The 22,302-nt window shown below is 41.9% G+C and overlaps 1 protein-coding gene across 1 annotated transcript in view; it reads right to left on the reverse strand.

The window, feature by feature from the left end:
- cadm4 (cell adhesion molecule 4) overlaps positions 1-22,302 on the reverse strand; it is an 88,739-nt gene that overhangs the window by 36,636 nt on the left and 29,801 nt on the right. Inside the window, exons 3-5 of the mRNA XM_083885893.1 lie at positions 19,583-19,870; positions 11,325-11,486; positions 6,815-6,905 (exon numbers count right to left, since the gene is read on the reverse strand). Coding sequence (XP_083742019.1) covers positions 6,815-6,905; positions 11,325-11,486; positions 19,583-19,870 — 541 coding nt within the window. The remainder of the gene's footprint in view (positions 1-6,814; positions 6,906-11,324; positions 11,487-19,582; positions 19,871-22,302) is intronic.

Below are 22,302 nucleotides of genomic sequence, written 5' to 3' on the forward strand. Positions count from 1 at the left end.
ACAATCGAACACGACACAATCGAACAACAAACTAACATCGAACAACTAAAAAAATATTGCCTTTTAAAGCAAATATTACCTTTAAAATATGCAGCAGGAGCTTAAAAACACACGGAGGTCATGCAACAACATGTGAACATGAGCTGTGCAAAGTCTGATGCTGTTGAAGTGAAGCAGAGTAAAATTACAGAGGTTTTAGTAAAGAGATGTCTAGGCGTTCTCTCTTTTGGCACAAAAAAGAGAGAACGCAAAAACAACAATTTTGCGTTTGTTGTTTGACACAATCGAACAACAAACGCAAAATAATACATAGCGCACTGCACCAAACCGAACTCTTGCGTCACGGTTGTAGACTGCGGGGTCGCGATGACCTGCTGAATTTCTTCCAGTTTTTCTTGGAAGAGACGTTACCTGTACTTTGTGTTTCAGCACCGGTAGATGACTTTGAAAAGTACTGATCCTCCTATCGTGTAATAGCGTCATGGCTGTGGCCGCACTCTTTTCTACCCCAAGTCAGAGCGCCACGTTCTGGCAAAGGAGCAGTGAAGAGGCGCTCTTCAACCGGCTTCACTAGCTTCAACTAGCTTCCAAGCGTTTTGATTTCTGCATCAGAAGTGTGTAAGTGATTTGGTTCAAGTCTTAACGTCTTATGTGAGATCCAGTAAATGATAGACACACACGAAAAGAAACCGACGTCAGTAAATGAATGAAATAATTCTTAATCATTTAAAGTCTTAACAGCAGTTAATCAACTAATGGGCAGTCATCGACGTCCCCATAATTAACTTACTTAAAGGGGAAGTAAGTAGTTTATAGTGACATCTAGAGGAGAGGCTGAAATTTACAACAAAGACCTGCTGCTCTGCTCACCCCCTCCCTTCCCTGAGCGCTACGGTATCCTCAGCTGGTCAAATGTCGTCCTCGTCGTCTTTCTCCGTGTCAGCAGATGAGGTTCGTGAGGCGAGGGAGAGGGCGGAGCTACCGCGGCCGTAGCAGACGAAGCGGAGAGAGTGGAGGCGGGACTTCCTGCTACAAGTAAAGAGACGCTTGATTTGTTCTCTCTGGTTTGTCCTTACAGGCTCCGGTAGAAACATGGCGTCTCGCTGCTAACAGTGGCTATGCGACCGCGGCCCGCGACCATGTTATTTTAAATGACTTTTTGAAACACTACGAAAATGAAACAAAGAATATTATACAGCGACTAGACAATGCAGGAGCACATAATATGTATACAAAAGTGGATTTATGGGTTATATAAACCCATAAATACTACATATTGTCCCTTTAAGTAACCACTCGTTACAACCAAGGTATGACGAAGACCAGTAGAAATAATCTTTCTCCTCCGATGACGACGTAATCAGTGGTGCAGATATTACCACAAGGTGGCAGCGGCAGCAAGCGTTTATTTAGTGGTCTTCGTTTTGTGTTCGAAGAGGCGATGAATTTCACGATGTTTTGTTTGAATGCATCCTGAAGCCGCTCCTCCGTTTTGACGCGATGTGACGATATCACAGTTACCGATCAGACAGGATGTGTGTGTGCCCAGTATCTCATGGAAAAGCCTCAGAATGGCTAAATATCAACATTGGACAACTATTTGAACGTAAAACACAATTTGAGCACGGACAAAAGGACATTAAAGAAGCAGAGTGCTGAGTGTTATTTAAATTTCACGAATGATTTGCCCACAGAAATCAGCAGGGTGAGGTTTTTCATTTTTTTTTTACTACCATGCCAATTGAGCTAATCGACCACCGTCTGGAGAGCTGCCCCGTCTGCCTCTGAACACAAACCATGCCAGGATGGAGTCGGTCAGTACGCTCTCTATAGAGCATGTGATAAAAAGGTCTTCAGCAAACTGGCAGGGATGTGGTTCTCCCTCCTCATCCTGTGGAAGTGCAGCCTTTGCCCGGTTCTTCTTCTCTACAGCCGTGGTACTAGTGTTTAGAGAAACTATCGTCCAAGGAAACGTAACTGTGGGTCGTATGCAGGAATTACGGCCCATAGGGACATTTTATTTTATTTTTTTGAATAGGTGCCCCCTAGTTGTAGTGTAAATAACAGCAATCTGGTAGGTACTTTGGCTGTGTCATCATGAAGTAGCTTCAATAAAAGCTATTGTACGATTGACACGGGTTACAATTCCATGTTATTCTTTTACACGATAGGCATCTTTTTTTTATAATTATTTCATCGTCTGTAACTTACGGAGCTTACGACGTGACATGAGAAGAAAGAAAAAAAGACGAAAAAAAAATTGAAATCACGAGTTTCCAAAAAAATCTGAAAACAAAATTTGATTTTTTTTTTTTTTCATAATTTTTTGGAAACTCAAGATCTGGACTTTGAAACTATGATGACATTTTTTTTTTTCAATTTTTTTTTTTTTTAACTTTTTTTGGAAAGTCGAGATTTTGCGTTTCCAAAAAATGATGAAATTTATTTTATTATTTTTTTTTTTTTAAACAGCACACACTCTCTCTGCTGAGCTTAAAACTATGTCATTAGTCACCATCATGGGTTGTTAAAAAAGGGACAGAAGGATTCTGAAATTGGATCAGATCATGTAATCCAATCCAATCCTAGTTTGGAAATGGATCAAATCTTCAGTTTGTGTTGTTCAAAGATTTTCAGTAGGATTTGGATAACTTTGATCCAAAAAAACAGGATTACCCTGATCCCAACAAGGGGTTAGGATTTCAGGGTGGATTTTCGGAAGAAAATCTAGTTTATTTACACTATCATTTAGTGTATATACTTTTATTTATATTTTTTCACTTGACTTGTTTAACCGTTACAGCGATCAAGTCGACATAGGCTACCAATACGTATACGTACAAGACGTATCTGCATTTAAGGGGTGTCCCATTTCTAAGTGACAAAATAACCCTCAACACTTGGTTTTGAGGGCCAGTTAAGATTAAGGGTTGAGCTTGAGGGTTAAGATAGGAATTGGAATTGGCCCTTAAAGTGACCCAATGTTGGCTCTTCTACCTGTTCTGGTAATCCTTTAAAACCATGTATCTGGATCGGGGTGATCCAAATCCAATGTTGCTTTGAAAAACCGACTTAAAAGTAAGACGGATTACCTGATCCTGGACAGCAAAAAAATGTGGATAATTATGATCCGGATTACATTTTTTGAACAACTGGCCCCGTGTGTCAGTCAGCTGTTGCCTCCTTTGAATACATATTCATGTCGAGCAGATTTTTCTTTGCACTTTCTCAGAATAACAAAACTTTATTTTTCCACTGTCTGCTCTCCTCTATATATACTGTACCTATATGTCTCTTTCACACAAAAGGAAAGTGTGTGTATGTGCATGACGGTGTCTCTCACACCTCTCCTCTGTGCTGTTACCTGCTGTGGAGCTGCTGCTGCTGCTGCTCTCCTTTCCTTTCACTCACACACACATTATTAACAATGAAAAATGAAAGGCTCTCCGACACACTCCCACCCTCCTGGTGACACATCATGGACGTGACGTGCAAATCGGTGACAGAAAACCAATCGTGCGAGTGCATCTTATTTTTCCCCCCATGTCGCCTGTATCTAAATCTGCAGAGGAGTCGGACCTCGGAGACGATGGGCCACAGCAGCAGCAGGAGACCACACTGACTGTGACTCGAGCGAATTTTCGAAACGAATTCATTAAAGCGGACCATAGACCGGAAGTTCCAATTAACGTTGTTTTTTTAGTGTGTATCTGCGTCATTACCTTGTTTAAAGCTCACATAGAGTGGTCCTGTTGCACATATATGTTAGTTATGGAGGTCTACTTACATACATTAACTTGTTTTTATGCTCAAAAACCTCCTAGTTGCAGGAAACGAGCCGATAGAAATCTGTCCTTTTTGAAGCCTCTTGTCAGCCGCGCTATTACAGACATAAATCTCCCCTGAGAAGACAGACTGTCTTGTGATTGGCCAGTACCCGGAAGTGACATATTCAGCACACCCGCTCTCAGACGTGCAGCTCCCCCCTCTGGAACGGTGGATGCACTGCTACTCATTATCAAAACATTGTTTTAACAGTGTTTAAAAATAGCTTCTTCACGACTCCCCGCCGCAGTCCCTTTGACGACCTTTGACTTGGAGTCAGAAGACACTGTCGCTCGTGAAACGTTATTCTTCTTCTGCGGTTCAATGTACGCAACCGGATGTGCCCGGACTAGTGCCCGGACTAGTGCCCGGAGCAGGACGATCTGCTGTTCAGGAGAACCGCCGTTTACGTAACCGGACCGGGTTTTTTCAGAGATCTCGCTGAGCCCGAGATTACAATAAAACACAGCGTTCTCAGCAGTGGCTGAACTGTTTGTTTAGAACCTTCAGGGCTTCTTAAACAAGGTAATGATGCAGATACACACTAAAAAACAGCGTTAATTGGAACTTTCCGGTCTAGGTCCGCTTTAAGTTGAGTCCGAAATATCGTGGCTGGGGAACAGCGTCAGAAAAGAGGATTTCTATCGGCTCATTTACAACAACTAGGAGGTTTTTGACCTACTACTACTACTACTACTACTACTACTCAAGTAATGTATATATACATAAGTAATGTATGTAAGTAGACCTCCATTACTAACATATATGTGCAACAGGACCACTCTATGTGAGCTTTAAGGATATTGTGTCTGCAGAGACATTCAGGACAAACATGAGAATATATTATATGTTATTCTATATGCCGACGATGATCTGATCTTTATTAAGTTCTGACCGGACACATTTAGCAATAAAGGTCACATTAACAGGAAACACTATTCCCCCAAACAGCACTTAACTTCCATTTAATCCTCCATTCCATTTAGTCAAACAGCACATAGTTCCGGTTAACATCATTCTAAAAGGTGGAAGGAGTCGACGTTCCGTATACTCGGTATTTGCTAGCGATTCCAACAAATAACCATCCAGGAAGACCTGCTGTCAGTGAGTCACCAGTGAAGCAGGTGGATGTTCGGTTGCTCATTCAAGGACGTTCAACAAAAGAGCCATTTAGAAAGAAAAAGCTTTTTTCCGAGTATAATCTGAACGGTATTTACCTGGAAGTGAAGTATTAAGTTAGTCCGCCTGCGTCTGATTCATCGTAATATCCCATTATTCAAATTTCAGGACAAAGAAATGTTGTTATTATGATCAAACAATTAATACATTTGTAATTTTTTGTAACTTTGTAAACATTATCGGATACTTGAAAGAAAGTGAGAATGCGCCCGTCTGAATAGGCTGACAGAATAATAGTCACACTCATCTAGCAGCTCATAACAATATTGCCCAAGAAAGCAATTGCCAGTCTATTATATAATTTTTTTCGTGTGCTTGTAAAGGGATGACATTAAACTTGGCAACCTCCTGCACCTCCTCATCAATCAGCGCTCTCCGTGCATCCCTAAGCCGATTTGTCAGGACTCGAGTACGGACACTTGTGCTGACACGCAACCTTTTTATACTTTGTGATTATTTTTGTCATGAATTCATAATGGACGGAGAGAAAGCGCGCGCAAAACACGCTGCGATGACGAAGCAAAAAAATAAAAAAAAAGTCTCACAAAGCAGTGTTGTGGTGCCAGCTCCTCCAATGTTGCCAGTTTCATATCACCCGGAGGCTTAAGCCGAACGCTTCGCTGACTCCGTTCCTTATTCTAATGGGTCACTGAAAATGTGACGATCGCAGAAAGTCACAATAACGCCTTTAAATTCGCCGTCAAGTCATGTCGTCTTTTGACAAAACGTTGGGATAACATCCTCTTTATTCCCCATGTCACCTCAGAAGCATGGTGAGGGGGGGGGGCATTTATTCACCTTTCCTTCTTCCTAATTGGTTTATAGCTAATGCTGGTGCAGCCAGGAAGCTGTACACTGAACAGGGTCGTACCAATGTTCCCCGGGTCCCATGTTCTCCGTTCTTCCCAAAAAAGGTCCACTTTGTATGTGACAGGGGAACATAGGACCCTTTTTTTGGAAAAAGGGTCCCCGGTCACATACAAAGCGGGGAACATAGGACCCGGGGAACATAGGACCCGGGGAACATAGGACCCGGGGAACATAGATACGGTCCCCACTGAACCCTAAACAAAAAAAACTCCTCGATCTCTGAAGCTGCATCTCCGTCAGACTCGGCCTCGTTCACGCTCCTGAAGTAGAGCTGACGACATTCATGTTTCTTCTTGATGACATTGTTAGTTGTATTATTTACGCTAGCTTGCAACCAAGCTAGCAGTAGTCGCGGTGCATGGACGTATTATATGATCTGGATAGAGCTCCGCCCCTTCACTTCCGTTTCATTCCTATGAAGCTGCTCACCCAGAGCATATGCCAAAAATGGTTTTTTGACTTCCGCGTTTATTTCTGGGTTATGGGGCCCATAGAGCATGCGCAGTAGTGTCACTACCATATAAAGATCTATAACCCGAACCTCCGAGCCGATAGAAATCTGTCTTTTCTGAAGCTCTCCTGAGCCGCGATATTTCAGACATAAATCTCACCCCCCCAAAGAGTGTGTTGTGATTGGCCAGCCAGCGTAGAGCCTTCCCAACTCACTTGTGATTGGCCAATACCCGGAAGTGACATATTCAGCACGGCGTTAATTGGAACTTCCGGTCTAGGTCCGCTTTAAGGAAAACACGTTAGCTTAGCAATTAGCTCCTCCTAACTCAGACAGACAGGAAGTGCAATAGCGTGTCATGTAATATTTGTTCCAACATTATTTGACAGTTCTAAAGCCACATTTTCAGCCTCCAAAACAGCAAGACGTGTGTGTTTTCTGTTCATTGACGTGCCAAATCTATTCATTTACGTGTGGACACAAACTTACAGAGGGTTTCCGGTGACGGAGCAGGTGAGGCTGAGCGAATCGCCCTCTCGCAAAATTCCAGGAGGAGGAACAATCCTCACTGTCGGTGCAACTGTAAACAAAAAAAAGAAAAATGCATGATTGAGAGAGCAAACAAGAAGAGCACAAAGGAAAATAACATAACAATAATGCTTCTGAATTGTCAAAAATGTGCAGCAATCATAGTGGGAAATCATAAAAAAACAAACATCAGGAATCAGGAAATACGTAGACTGCGGCTACAAGAGAGGGAACAACAAGGAGGAACAAGTGAAAAGTGAGTAAGTGGCAGGAGCTCGGGTCTTCAACATCTGTTTCCAAGGCAACCGGCCGACAATGCCACTGCTGAGACACCTGTTATCGCGAGCAGCCCGGTGCTCAAGCATCTGCTGTACTGCTCTAACTTTGGTATCGGAGCGATGGGAAGGCAAATCCTCAGTGACAGTCAGTCATTACTGCCAGTTCTTCTGGCTGCAGGAAGCAGCAGCAGCAGCAGCGTCCTGACCGAGAGAACCGCTGAACATGAATTATTCTATTCCATCGACAGACGTTTATGTGTGAAAACGACTCGACGTGGAAACACTTTGTGAAAATGAGTCGTGTCACCAAAATGTAAATACCTACATGAGCGTATGGAATGTTTGCCTATAGAAAAATTATCACTGGATAAGAGACAAACATTGAACTGTGTGAAATACTGAAATGGAGTCATTGAATAACGCTGAGGGACAAAGCACACATAGGAATTATTTGCCATGGAATATAAATCAACAAGTCAGTGAAATCTGGTCGCCTTCTGTCGCCTTTAGTGCCAGTCAATGTGCTCATATTATTATGTCGTTTTGTTTTTATGGATTTTCAGCGTTATGAGCTGGTAATCCTGTTGTAAGATAGATTGTAAGCAGATGACAGATGTTCTTCTTCTCTTCAGAAAAAGAACCAAATACAGATATATTACAAGATTTGAAAGCAACAAGATTCACATTAGTAACTTATGGTGTTTTCTGTTGTTGACTGACTAATGGCGCTTTTCCACTACACAGTTCCAACAAGACTCGGCTAAGCATAGCGCAAATCTATTCTGTGTTGTATCGTTTTCCATTACTGTAGTCCAGGGCTATTCAACTAAAATGTCCAGAGGGCCCGCTTTTCTGAAGGCTGTCCAGCCAGTGGGCCGGACAACTCCTGTACTACTATTATGTGTTGCATTTACAGTAAACGCATACAAATAGATACAAAATGTTATTTGACTGCCGGCCTCCCGCATCCGCTGTTGCATTTTTACGTCGGCCATCTTGTTCCTGGATGTTCCTCCAGCTTCTTCTGGATCTCGTCCTCCGACCAGATACTGATCAGGCACTTGGTTTCGTAGGTGCTCCACGTACAGCGTCCGGTGCTCCCTCCTTAAATATTGAGATTTCCTTGCCAAATGTTGGAGATGAACGCATGTTTTCAGGATTTTGAAGTATTTTTTAATGATCTACAATTCGGCATTGTTATGTTTGATTCCTACGTCGGACATCATGCTCATGGTTCTTCCAGTGCCGACACTCACAGTCTGTGACGTCATCATATGACATCTATGACATTTCATTATCAGCTCAGCTCACTTGGAACCTCGTCAGAGCAGGTACTAAACAGCATCAGGTACGACTGCTAATGGAAACGCGAAAAAAAGCTTTTGCAGGGCTTTAGCCCATGCTTGCGTCACTGGTACAAGCTTTCATCAGTCTTGTCCTGTAGTCTCAGACGCGCGGCCAAAGTTTAATATAAGTGCGGCCCGCAGTGACGATGAGGAACATGTCAACATGTTTTACTAAGATCTACTTGGATCCCCTGTATTTCATCGCGACTGTACTCGATCCTTATCATAAAGATCATGTCATAAATGGATGTGGGGATAAAACTGCGCATAGAGAAATAATCCATTCTGCGTTGGATACGCAGAGCCCCCTCGTAGCTGCGCACAATGCAGGAGACAGAAGAGCAGAGTCAGCAGGGGCGGTGTGGAGGGAAAAAAAAGGCCCGCACCAGATGAGGGGCACCTTCTATAATTGCAATGCCTTGACTTTAGTGATGTCAGTACACACAGCCCCAGCCATAACAACAACATTTGATTGAAATACAATGTTACAGAATTGGCATAACAATTAATTTAGTTTTTGGGTCTGGGTCGATGCGGCCAAGCCTCACCCAGACTCTAACTCATGCTCTTGTCCAACCACAGCGGGAGTCGTTGTCCTAGACTCCTCCCCCTTTTATAAACAGCCCACTTCTTTGCAATTTTTTTAAATCAGGCATTGTCCAGAGTTAGTCTCAGAAGAGGTGCTTTAGTTGCCCTTTAAAAACACAGATTCACTTTTGAAACGGTGAATGTTTAGTCAGATTTGGGTAAATATTAAAAAACTGAGATGAAACCTGACCTTCTTGCTCTGGGTAAATATAAGGCTTAGCCAATTATACAAGTATGAAACTTGCAGTATTCTGCCATCCCTTGAATGTAAATACGTATGCGACAGAGATTTCTACCATAAGCCAGCAGAGATCAATCAATCCCAGATCCTGAAATCACAGCACATACTAATGTGGCTCAGGGTTTTTTATCAGCTCATGATGATGCTTACCTCCTTAATCCACAGGTCATAAGACCCTAACCTGGCCACAGGCCTGGTTTTGCCGGCTGGCTGCATGATAAGATTTGTATGTATTAGGTTTTAATGAGAGCTGAGCTCCTACAGGGCAGTTCTGAGTGTCGCTCAGTTAAAAAATCTCGGGCTGTGTATAAATGAGGTTCATTCGAAAATGGAAACATCCGCCGTTTTGAAAAATGAGTCTGCCGCCTCGAGAAAATGATTGCCGACATTAGAGTGAAAGAACGTAATGAATAGTGGCAAAGCAGCGACTGCTGTGACAGAAATACCAATGGAATAATGTCTGCTTTTGAGACATGAAGCGATTAAAATGTCTGTTATTAACTTTTTTTTTTTTTCTTCCTCAGATACTTTACTTTTATATGAAATGCACACACACACACACACACGGCCTAGCCTCCAGGATAACAGATACATGAGCCCACACATTTGCGTTACTTAACTTATTTAAACTTTTGCAGACACGCGTTTAGGTGAAATAAAGGGATTAGGACGATGATAGCAATTTCCTGGCTATGAACGTTATATTGGATATATCAATGACCCTAACCAACATTGATATAAATGTTGTTATATATAATGTTAATGTTAGCTTGTTTAAATCAGGGTTAAAAACATTATTGTTTACTGCAGCTTTCTAATATTACCAATTTTAACCACTTTAACTTTCCTTTTTAATGATTTTAATAATTTTAAAATAATTATTTTAAATTGCATTTTTTTTGCATGATTTTAAGTTGTTAAATGTTTTAAATTCTTGATCTTAAATTGTTTAATGTTTTAAATTGTTTTAATTTCATAATTGATTTTTGAATTTATTGTGCTTACATTTCAAATGATTTTATATTACACTAATTTCTGCTTGATTTTAAATTGTTTGATGTTTTAAATGGTTTTAATTTCTTTACTTGATTTTTTAATTGATTGTGTTTTAATTTCAAATGTATTTCCTGCCTGTAAAGCACTATGAATTGCCTTGTGTAAGAATGGTGCTATACCAATAAACTTGCCTTGCCTTGCCTTGCCTATTGATTAAATAATGTTGTTGTTGCTAATGATGTTATATATATCATATATGAAATATTTTTATAGTTCTATTTATTCCGGTTCACTACAAATCTCTTATTCGTAAGAGACCCCCGGTACCGTGAAGAAGGGGTTAAGCACAAAAACTCCCGGTTATGGTTAGTAAAAGATCACATAGTGTCAACATCCTTTTTTTTAAAGTTCTCTATTAGATATTGTAACGATTCGCCATTACTTTATTATAAAATAAAAGTCAGTCAAATGGACATTCCACCAGCATTATTCACTGTACGGCCAAGTGGTAATTATTAGAGGAAAACTGGGGGCAATACATTTGGTTGCAAAAGTCAGTTTGAGTGGAATCCTATGGGAAAAACGAGTCTAGTTCTCACTTGATTTATGGCATCATTAAACATTTTCCTGAGGTGTTAATGGTCTCAATTTGCGAGTTTCAGGTCGTTTTCAATAAAACATTACCTTGATTTTGTAAATGATGCTCCCGTTTAGAGGAAAATAGACAACAAACCGTCCGTGAACCATAGATTTCAGCAACTGACTGAAGATGCCGGGTCAAAATCGAGAATCGTGAAGCTTCAAAACAGTTTACAGGAGTTTGTGATCTTCAACTTTGTGTGGATGTCTTGTTGCTAAATAAATATATTATATGCTATAACCAAACCCATCCATCCCAAGGTGAGAGTTTTCCGTCAAATCCTTTTTTACGTCTCTTTAGAAATATTGATGTTCGAGAAATGCTCTGAACATAATGTACAAATAAAATGCACACACACACACACAGAGAAAGAAAAACTTACAGAAAACATCCAGGCGGTAGTGGCGAACCCTCCTCTGTCCGTTCAGCGCAGGATGGAAGGCCTCGCAGCTCAGCGCCGCGCCGTTATCTTTCCTTTCGACCGGGATGCGGATGGTGCTGGACACGCTGAAGGTCTTCCCGTTGTCCTGCTGGGTCAGCCCACCTACAGAGAGACGGGGGAGGAGCAGAGGGGGTTGAGATGATCAGAACCAGAACAGAATAAATCGACCGGATGCCTCTACAGATTGGTGGAATCAGTCTCTCGCTGAACCAGCTCCTGTGCACCAGTACGCCATGGAGCGGATGGAGGTTGTTGCCCAGTATTGTCCTCTGAGACCTCGGAGGTCACAGAGTCCAACTCCACTCCCACGACGTTACTGGCTTTGCGGATACGTGCATTTGTTCAGTCTGTTTGCAGCAAACAGAAGGGGAGGACGACTGAAGCACGGGGTGGCAGAGAAACGAAAAAAAGTCAGCAGCCAAAATGCAGAGAGAGGGTTTTAGAGGAACAGTGTACGGATGTGCAGATGAACACAAACCCGCAAAAGTGGGTCGTTGCGATTCTCACTTTTTATTTATCGCGTTCAGAAGAGCGTCTTTGGGTTGGAAATCTGCGCGCGCGCGGTGACGCAAAAGTGTGTGATATTTGATGTAGTGTGCACGCCAGGTGGCTAGGTGGCGCTGTGAAGCGCTGCCGTACAACAACACCAGGAGCACGCGCATTCATTGAAACGTCCGCTGAGTCGCCCACAGTCAAAAAAAACATTAACTCGGCGTAATCAGAGCAGCTAAGGCGACTTGAACGTCCAACTGATGGATTATAATCTGACATGTTTGTTGTTGTTTGTCTGTTTCACTGTGCGAAATACAGGGGGGGTCTGGGGGATTAATTGAATTTTATTCATGATTTTGATTTTGGCTTCTCACGATCATAAAAACATTATAATTGAAGAAAAACGATTGATGCGCCGCATGATGTGGCGTGTATGTAAATCCCTATGCTCAAAAAACACCTAGAATGCACCCCTGTTACGTGCAGAAAGCGTGTGACGTGTGTGGAAAAAAAACAAAAAACATTTTTTTCCATATATTTTGGAAACTCGAGATCTAGACTTTCCAAAAAATTATTTTACTTAAAAAAAAAAAAAAAATGTTTTCATATTTTTGGGGAAAAATAGTCTTTCCTCCCCCGCCCCATGCATGATTTTAAGTTGTTTAATGTTTTAAATTGTTTTAATTTCATAATTTATTTTTATTTAATTTATTGTGTTTAAATCTCAAATTATTTCAAATTTCTGCTTGATCTTAAATTGCTTAATGTTTTAAATTGTTTTAATTTCGTAATTTATTTCTGAATGTATTGTGTTTACATTTCTGCTTGATTTTAAATTGCATTCATTTCTGCTTGATTTTAAATTGTTTGATGTTTTAAAGGTGAAGTAAGTAGTTTATAGTGCCATCTAGAGGAGAGGCTGAAATTTACAACAAAGAACTGGTCCTCTGCTCACCCCCTCCCTTCCCTGAGCGCTACGGTATCCTCAGCTGGTCAAATGTCGTCCTCGTCGTCTTTCTCCGTGTCAGCAGATGAGGTTCGTGAGGCGAGGGAGAGGGCGGAGCTACCGCGGCCGTAGCAGACAAAGCGGAGAGAGAGGAGGCGGGACTTCCGCTACAAGTAAAGAGACGCTTGATTTGTTCTCTCGCGTTTGTCCTTACAGGCTCCGGTAGAAACATGGCGTCTCGCTGCTAACAGTGGCTATGCAACCGCGGCCCCGCGACCATGTTATTTTACATGACTTTTTGAAACACTACGAAAATGAAACAAAAACTATTATACAGCGACTAGACAATGCAGGAGCACATAATATCTATAAAAAAGTGGATTTTGGGTCATATAAACCCATAAATACTACACAGTGTCCCTTTAAATGGTTTTAATTTCTATAATTGATTTTTTAATTGATTGTGTTTTAATTTCAAATGTGTTTCCTGCCTGTAAAGCACTATGAATTGCCTATACAAATAAACTTGCCTTGCCTTGCTTTACCCTGTCTCCTACCCTTTGTCCTATCCCATCCTATGATAAGGTGGGTTAGGGCACATAAAGGGGTGAATTGAAGAAGCAGATGGAAAATTAGGACGTTAGCGATTGATGAATGGGCTCTTCAGAGCAGAAGGTACCTGTGGAGGGGGGGGGGTGGCAGTGGTGAAAGAGTGATTTGCATCTATACTTCACGGCAATCACAAACGGCACAACTGTGTTGTTTGCAGAACGTAAATCAACTGAATGTTTTCTCTCTCTCCGTGTGTGTGAGAGTGAAAGAAAAGTGACGGAGGACAGCGAAGGATAAAAAAGGCAGAATATGCAATCGAACAAATTGGGATTTTAACTGAGCCAGACACGTCGGCGCGAGACTGTGCGTCAAAGGAACAAGGCCGGGAGAAGAAAGGCGAGAGAGAGAGAGAGGGCAGCAAAACGGACATGAAGGCGAGACGAGCCGAGACATGAAAGAGGATGATAAGACGGATGCAGAGTGGAATAAAGATGGAAGGAGAGAGGAGGAGGAGGAGGAGGAGGAGAGACAGACACAGGAAGGAGGAGCAGCGAGCGCCCGAACTGAAGAGACTTGACGCGGTCACATATCGTGCAGGTTTGTGCTCGCTGAGGCAGAATACAACAGTTTTTTTCAATCGTCGCCATTGGCGAGAAAACGAGTAAAACGAGAGCAAGGCCCCCGACCGAAGCGTGAAAGAGGACGGCGTGTTGACCGTGCAGATGAGGGAGTAAGGAATAAGGGAGCAGCTGGAAGGTAGTGTCTTAATTAAAGAGTGCTTTACCATATCTGCTGGGATCTGCCTCTAAAACCTTTAGTGTCACAGTTCATTTCACTCAGTGGCAGAAACAGGAGAGGAGTTCAGCCCGTTTCCGACTCTTAAAGGAATAACCCTCCGAAGGAGTTTCACATCTTTTTCCCACCTGTGAAATTAGCATTTAATTCATTCGACGACCGGCTTTATCCTCCTCCTCCTCGCATGAGGGTCGTAGGGGCTGCTGGAGGGCAGGCAGAATACACCCTGGACAGGTTTTCACCTGTCAATCACAGGGCCAACAAACAACCCCTTCATTCTTTGGTGAATTTATTTAGAGTGTCCAGTTTAACCTGTGCATGTTTTTGGGACTATGGGAGGAAACCAGAGACATTTGAGGGAGGGGGGTGGGGACGAACCTGGGTCTTTTGGTTCTAAAGCCCCAATTTATACTCCTGCGTAAAGTGCTCTACGCAGGTAACGCAGAGCCCGTCGTAGAAGCCTCTGCGTCGTCTCCGACTGCACGAAATATTTTGTCCGTCACTCCGTCAAGGGACAACGGAGTCGGCGAGGGCTGCGATTGGTCCTCAGGACAGGCCGAGATAACGATGCTTTGTGACGGCTCACAGTGCGCACCGAGCGTCCACAGAGGCGGAGCTGATCACCGCCGACGACAACGTCGCTGCCAAACTACAAATACGTCATATCTTAACACACACAGCACACGTTTAGACTCTAAATGGCTAATTTCTCGCCTCAAATGATCTTAAAACTGCGTTCCGTGACACAGAAAAGTGAGAAACGGCCACTGTTTGAACAACAACAACAACAACAACAACAACAACAACAACAACAGTCTTTCTCTCTCGGACGCCATTGCTCACTGTAGCCAAAAGCACAACAACCTTGCGAAGCGTTGCATTGGTATGGACATCACGCAACATTTCCTCTAGAGGGCAGTGCCGAGTGCCAAGTTGCAGGCATCGACAAACATGGCAACTAGTGAAGTCCAGGGCCGTTTCTAGCTGTTTGTGGGGCCCTGTGCGCGATACTATTTGGGGGCCCCTATTTTTTTCCAACTCGAGGTAGAGATAACTAACTTTTTCTGATTACCCCACAAACACATGCTTTGCAAATACATGCATAGTGAATGCATCCAATACATGAGTCTGAACTTGCAGTTTGGGGGGCCCCCTGGTGGCTGTGGGGCCCTATGCCGCATATAGCAAGAAACGGCTCTGGTGAAGTCATCGTAATCCCTCCAGCGACACGCACAATAAATGCAGACAAAATGTACGCAAAAAAAGTACACACAAAAGGCTTTAGAGCAGGGGTTCTCAAAGTTTTGATACCTGAGGGCCAATTTAGGAACCCAATATTGGACTGAGGGCCACCAAAGGGAAAAAAACTAAAAAAAAAACTTAAAGAAATCCCATTTGTAATAACTATGGAGTCCAAAATTTGACAAAACCGACATACTACGTCGTCCAAATTGTGACCATTTTTTTGGGAAAAAAAGTTTTTGGTCCAAAATTTGACAAAAACGTTGCACAATACTATGTCGTCCCAAATTTGACAATTTTTTTCAAAGAAACATTTGGTCCAAAATTTGACAAAAATGACATATTATGCAGTCCCAAATTTGAACATTTTTTTCAAAAAAAAATTGGGTCCAAAATTTGACAAAAACGTCATACTAAACTATATCGTCCAAAATGTGACATTTTTTTGGGAAAAAAGTTTTAATGCCAACATTTGACAAAAACGTCATACTATACTGTGTCACTATGTCATCCAACATTTGATGACATAGTAAATACAGTTGTACAGTTTACACTTATTGGTCTGTATCCAGTAATGTCCAATAAACATTTAACAAGCTTAGTAGCTTCTGGATTAAAACTATCAACTGTAATTCATTGCGGGCCGCCATTGGCCCACGGGCCGCACTTTGAGAACCAATGCTTTAGAGTATAAGGGGGCCTTAAAAGTAGAAGAAGAAGGGATTATAGGAAGAACAGAGCGAGAAGAGACAGCACTGCAGAGACAACCCCAGATAATATCATCCGGAAAAAGATGAAAAGACGGCAATGAATAGGACGTTGAGTGTCAGATAAAAATAGAAACTAAAAGAGACAATGGCTGACATGAAGTTTAAAAAAAAGGGCAAAACATACACATCATCGCCTGTTGCCGATCATTCATCTGCTCCGTCTGTGTGAGCGAGGCCTTCAGAGCCACTGAATGAATATTTATTCCAAGAAAATAAAACCTCAGCGAGAGACACTCCAGCCTCCGAGTTTCCATCTTTTTGTTTGTCATGCTCAGTCGACTGAACAATATTCTGATCAAAGCGTAGCGTTATTATTGCACGGGCGCCGATTCAACGACGGTGAAGGTTAAATAGACCGAGGTTTCGACTGAAAGACTTAGATTTATCCCTCACCCCTTTAAGTGTGCAAAAAAGCAGAGGGAGACAGCGGGTTATAAAAGGAGAAGGATGGCTCCAGGTAACGGGCCGTTGGATGCGCGAGGGTTTAATCGGAAGGAGCGATAGAGGACGGTGAATTAAACATGTGCCACGGGAAAACGAGGGAAGAACATCTGGAGAGTGTGAATCTTTAAAACATCACTTTTTCACTAATGGAGCAAATCAATCTTTGCTCAAAAAAAAAACAAATGACCGTCATCGTCATCATCATCATCATCATCATCTGCGCTGTGCAGAGAGGAAGTTTGCAAAAAAGTCTCAGGATTTCAATCAAATCAATGTTTTTTGGTAAGAATCAGAATGTACACAATGTTTTTTGAGTTGTGTTTCCGTTTTGACATGCATTTCCGTTGTGTTTTCTGCTTTTGTGTTTGCGTTGCGAGTTCATATTTTGTGTTTTCTGCTTTGGTGTTTGCGTTGTGAGTTAATGTTTTCGTGTTTTCTGCTTTTGTGTTTGTGTTGTGTGATTTGCGTTTCCGTTTTGGGATAATGTTTTTGTGTTTTCTGCATTTGTGTTGAGTTAATGTTTTCGCGTTTTCTGCTTTTGTGTTTGCGTCGTGAGTTCATATTTTGTGTTTTCTGCTTTGGTGTTTGCGTTGTGTGATTTGTGTTTGCGTTGTGAGTCAATGTTTTTGTGTTTTCTGCATTTGTGTTTGCGTTGAGTTAATGTTTTCGTGTTTTCCGCTTTTATGCTTGCGTTGTGAGTTCATATTTTGTGTTTTCTGCTTTGGTGTTTGCGTTGTGTGATTTGCGTTTCCGTTTTGAGGTAATGTTTTGTGTTTTCTGCATTTGTGTTGAGTTAATGTTTTCGCGTTTTCTGCTTTAGTGTTTGCGTTGTGAGTTCATATTTTGTGTTGTCCGCTTTGGTGTTTGCGTTGTGTGATTTGTGTTTGCGTTGTGAGTCAATGTTTTTGTGTTTTCTGCATTTGTGTTTGCGTTGAGTTAATGTTTTCGTGTTTTCCGCTTTTATGCTTGCGTTGTGAGTTCATATTTTGTGTTTTCTGCTTTGGTGTTTGCGTTGTGTGATTTGTGTTTCCGTTTTGAGGTAATGTTTTTGTGTTTTTGATTTGCGTTGTGTTTCTGTGATTTGCATTTGTGTTTTGCACCTCAGGGCCACCTTAGATTCTCTTCTATTAGCTTCTATTACAATCCCCCCCTTTATTCTACATTTCACATATCTACGATTTACCTGGGGATTCTCCCATTTTTTTTCAAAAAGGTTTTTTGTGGAATTTTTCCTCATTTGATGTGAGGGTCTAAGAATAGAGGTTGTCCCTTGTGAGCACACACCTCCAGTTTTGATTCCACATCCACACTCCGTGCAGCTCGGTGCACTCTGTTTGCTGTTTTTACTGACGGGAAATAATGAAGATAATGGTAACCATGGAAACGGGCTTGAGGTTATACACATGTACAACTCCGCAATCAAACAATGACATGAGAATTGCTGCTAATGGAATAGGAATATGAGATTGAGTACACATGCATGGGGGGAATGTTGTTGTTTAGGTACCGTGGGCCCATGTAACGAGGCATTAACCTTCTGTTAACTGTGGTGCTATACGTTAAGGGCCAATTCCAATTCCTATCTTAACCCTTAATCTTAACCCTCAAGCTCAACCCTTAATCTTAACTGGAAAGTGTTGAGGGTTATTTTGTCACTTAGAAATGGGACACCCCTTAAATGCAGATACGTCTTCAGACTGTAGGGGGCAGAATAACGCCAAAGCTGCGTCCAGTCTGTCAACTCCAAAAAAGAAGAAGAAGAAGAAGAACACATTTACGTCATTATTATAAAATTACTATTATTATTTATTACGATCCGTTTGTCAGTCAAGTTATTAGGTTGTCAGTTAGTTATAAGATGATACTCATTCAAATATTCAGCTGACAGTTACCACACACCACGGCTTATTGAAAAGTAAACCATAGCAAACCATCGCTTGTCCGCACCGGCCGACTATTGACAAAATGACGTCAGTAATCCATAATATGGGCCTAAACTAAGATAAAACAATGGTTTTCATCAGTTTTATATCTCTATTAACAAAGAAAACACTTCATTTGTAGCGTACTCGTTTGGCTGCTTTCGGCGCCATCTTTGTTATGTGAAAAGACGCCAAGGGTGGTCTCGGAAAAAATCTCAATATTGAGGGCGATACAGCCCTTAAACTTGGCCCTCAACTGAATTTTTCTGCGAATCGGGACAGCACTTGCACTAGAGGGAGCGCACATTTTTGAGATTGAGGGTTAAGATTGAGGATTAAGCAAGGAATTGGAATTCACCCTATAAATAAGTTATTATTTGCTAAATTTGCAGAACACGTTTGACTTGTTATTTTTGGGGGCCGAGGCGAGGTACGCTGGCTTTCAATGGTTCTGATGGCTCACTTTCGTCCTTTGTGTCTGAGGTCTTGAGTTCGTAATTGAAATGACACAAAATGATATGGGCAACATCAGCAAAATAATGCAATGGCTTGCTCACAGCTGAAATTTGAATTTGAATTTCAATGTAATGAGCATAAGCAGAGAGACATACAGTGTTTTTTTTAAGTCGGGAAAGATTTTGCCAGACGGAAGAAAAAGCAGTAGATTTCTGACCTCGAAAGTACAGACTTCACCTTAAAAGAATGGGGGAAAATAAAATGTTTTTACCGTCTCGTCTCAAAAAAGTTTCTCGGGATGGACAAGGACACTTGATCAATTTCCAAGACATGGGAAGAGGAGCCCTGCAGCCAAAACCTTCCTTCTCCACATCCATCAGTCTATACCAGCTCCCATTAAGTGATCCGTCTGCCATTCACCTTATCAACCCATCAATCACCCATCCATCCATCTTTTAATCGGCGCCATTCCACGTCACATACTCTATATTCCCCTTCATTAATTTCCTCATTTATCCCCACATTCATCTCACCCATCCGTCAGCCCATCTGTCACCACCACCACCATCCCGGGTTTACCTGGTAACTCCCGGCCATTACGGATCCAGCGCAGGGTGGCCGCCGGCTTGCTGCGCGGCGACACGCAGGTGAGCTCCGCCTCGCCGCCTTCCACGGCCTCCTGCTTCACCTCCACGGCGGGCGTCTCCGGGGGCACCAGGACGCTGAGCGTGGCCACCTGGTGGTGCGTGGCGTCCGTGTAGAGCTGGCAGAAGTAGCCGCCCTCGTCGGACACGCTGACGTTGGTCAACGTGATGCGCACCAGCCGCGGCGTGAAGAGCACCATCTGGAAGCGGTCGTCCTTCAGCGCTGGACGTGTTTCGGTGAAGACGATCGGGGGAAGAGTGGAAATGGGATCGGCGATTGGAGAGAGAATCGGGGAGAAGAAGTGCAGATGTGGGGGAAATGAGGTGGGACAAGTTGGGGGTGGGAAGGAGAAAGAAGGTGAGATCATTAGTCATCAGCTCAGTCACTTATGTTCCCATAAACCCTTAAATAGTCTAAATCTAAACCTGCTATTGCCTGTGTGTGAAGGGCTGAAAAGGCTCAAAATGCAATAAATATAAAGTTAGCACGGCTAAATTTATATTTCGCCTTTGTGCCATGCTGTCATTAACATGTAAACATTCATGTCTAAATACTGCGTCGTGATATTGAATTCAAAATGAATTGAATATGACAGTTAGCTTCACAGCATGACATCGTTAGCATTTAAGCGTCCATGTTAAGCTAAAGTTGACATTTTTAGCAACATATAAAGGTGCCATATGTAAGAATGTGGCCAAAAACGGTTACTACGCTCAAATTCAAAATACCGAGGTCTTTTAGGTTTCGTTTTCTGACGTAACTGGCAACCCGTGGTTGCTCGGCAGCTGAGACTCTACTGACTGCAATGATTGGTAGACAGCTGTAGGTGGCGCCACATGACGCCAAAACATGATTTCAAAACATAAACATGATTTGCAGTCTGCAAAATATTTTTTTTTAATGCAAATATTTTGTCTGTACTGTTGTTGCTGAGTTCAGTTTGTTATATGAACATTATTCCTGAGTCTCTGTGACATATTAGGAGGATTTTACGGCCAGTTGCTTTAGATTTATTACATAATGCACCTTTAATGTTGAAATACTGCATCATGATATTGAATTCAAAATGAATTGAATATGACAGTTAGCTTCATGGCATGACATCTTTAGCATTTAACCGTCCATGTTAAGCTAAAGTTGACATTTAGCACTTAACATTTAAGGTTTTTAGTATTTTTAGCTAGGTTTTACATGCCAATATTTTACATGTAGCATTTAGCTGTATTTTGATAATTAGCATGTAAACACCAATGCCAAAAACTGGCTTAATTTGACGAGCTTGAGACGTTTTGTTTAACGTCGTTTAATTTCCGCGATGTAAACACCGAGTTCACGCCACGTTGGTCTTTATGCTGCATTCCATTTACATTTGGAAGTCGGAACTTGGAGCGATGTCACGCCCAAGTTCACCGAAAGCAATGTAAACGTAGCTCAGGTTAGCCACCGTTAGGAATACCAGTCTATACGTGACATTTTGCTCACATAATAATACTATATCTACGACTGAATAATTAAAAAACATGTTGGGTTGTGGATAATCTGAGTTCAGTTCCTCTGAACTCGGTAATTCCGCGTTCACCATTCGCCCAATAATCTGGTTAAAATGGTATTTCAACTTTTTTAGGACATTTGACTGATGTTTATGCCCTTTTTGGTTGTTGCTGTCATGGATTGCCAATTGGTTTTGGTAACCCACGCGCTTTGAACTCTGGGTAATTTCTTCATGCAAGGTCTACCGATAACCGACTGAGAGAAAAGTGTCCATAAAGTGCTCAAAAAATGGTCACAGGAGAGCTCCCACAATTGTGAGGATTTCACAGTGGGACCAAACCTAAGCCCTCACTGATTTACCATGAACATGTCTTATAAAGTCTGTCAGTCTGTGAGTCTGTGACTGGGATGTTAGAAGAAATATGTTAGACAGACAACATTTAAAAAGCCACTAAATGCTGTATTTGTGTGTAAATAATAATAATAAAGGTACAAATGGAGCGTAAAGATAACAAGTCTGTTTTCAATGTGTCAGCAATCGATTCTTTTCTTTAAACGCTGACGCAGACAGACACAGAATATTAAGAATCGTTGGAGACTAACAATGTGCGAGTGTCGTATTATCAAGAACTTGTTTTCAGACGTTTAACTGCCAGGCCTTTGCTGTGCTTTAAAAATAATAAATAAAAATTAGATAAATGTCTGTAGATGAAAAGCTCCTCGGGGAGCTGTTCTGCACCTCACTCACACATTCACTTGTTTAGCAGCAGGGCTGCAGACTTTTCACAAAGCGGGCTGCTTCATTTTCTTGACTTCACTTCATTAGTCTGTCTTTCAGTATCAGATATAATGGCCGTCTCCGATGGGCTTGGTATTTTCTCCAAATAATTAAATCCCATTGGTGTAATTTTAGTCAACATTTTAGTGGCAATCTCGCTCTCTCTATCTCTTTATTTATTTATTTGGTTTTTGGCCAATGCAGGGCAATCGCATCTAATTCCTACAACCGGTTTTTATTGGCTTGGCTGCCAAAGCCTCAGTACGACTGAGAAGAAGAGAAAACCCTCTAATTGGCCCGGTCCTTTTACCGGAGCAACAACGGCAATCAATGAAAAAAATAAAAAAAATAATTCAATCTGAACCAGGATAGTGCAAAGCTGCAC

Source organism: Microchirus variegatus (genome assembly GCF_963457635.1).
Source record: "Microchirus variegatus genome assembly, chromosome: 2".
NCBI classification, from domain to species: domain Eukaryota; kingdom Metazoa; phylum Chordata; class Actinopteri; order Pleuronectiformes; family Soleidae; genus Microchirus; species Microchirus variegatus.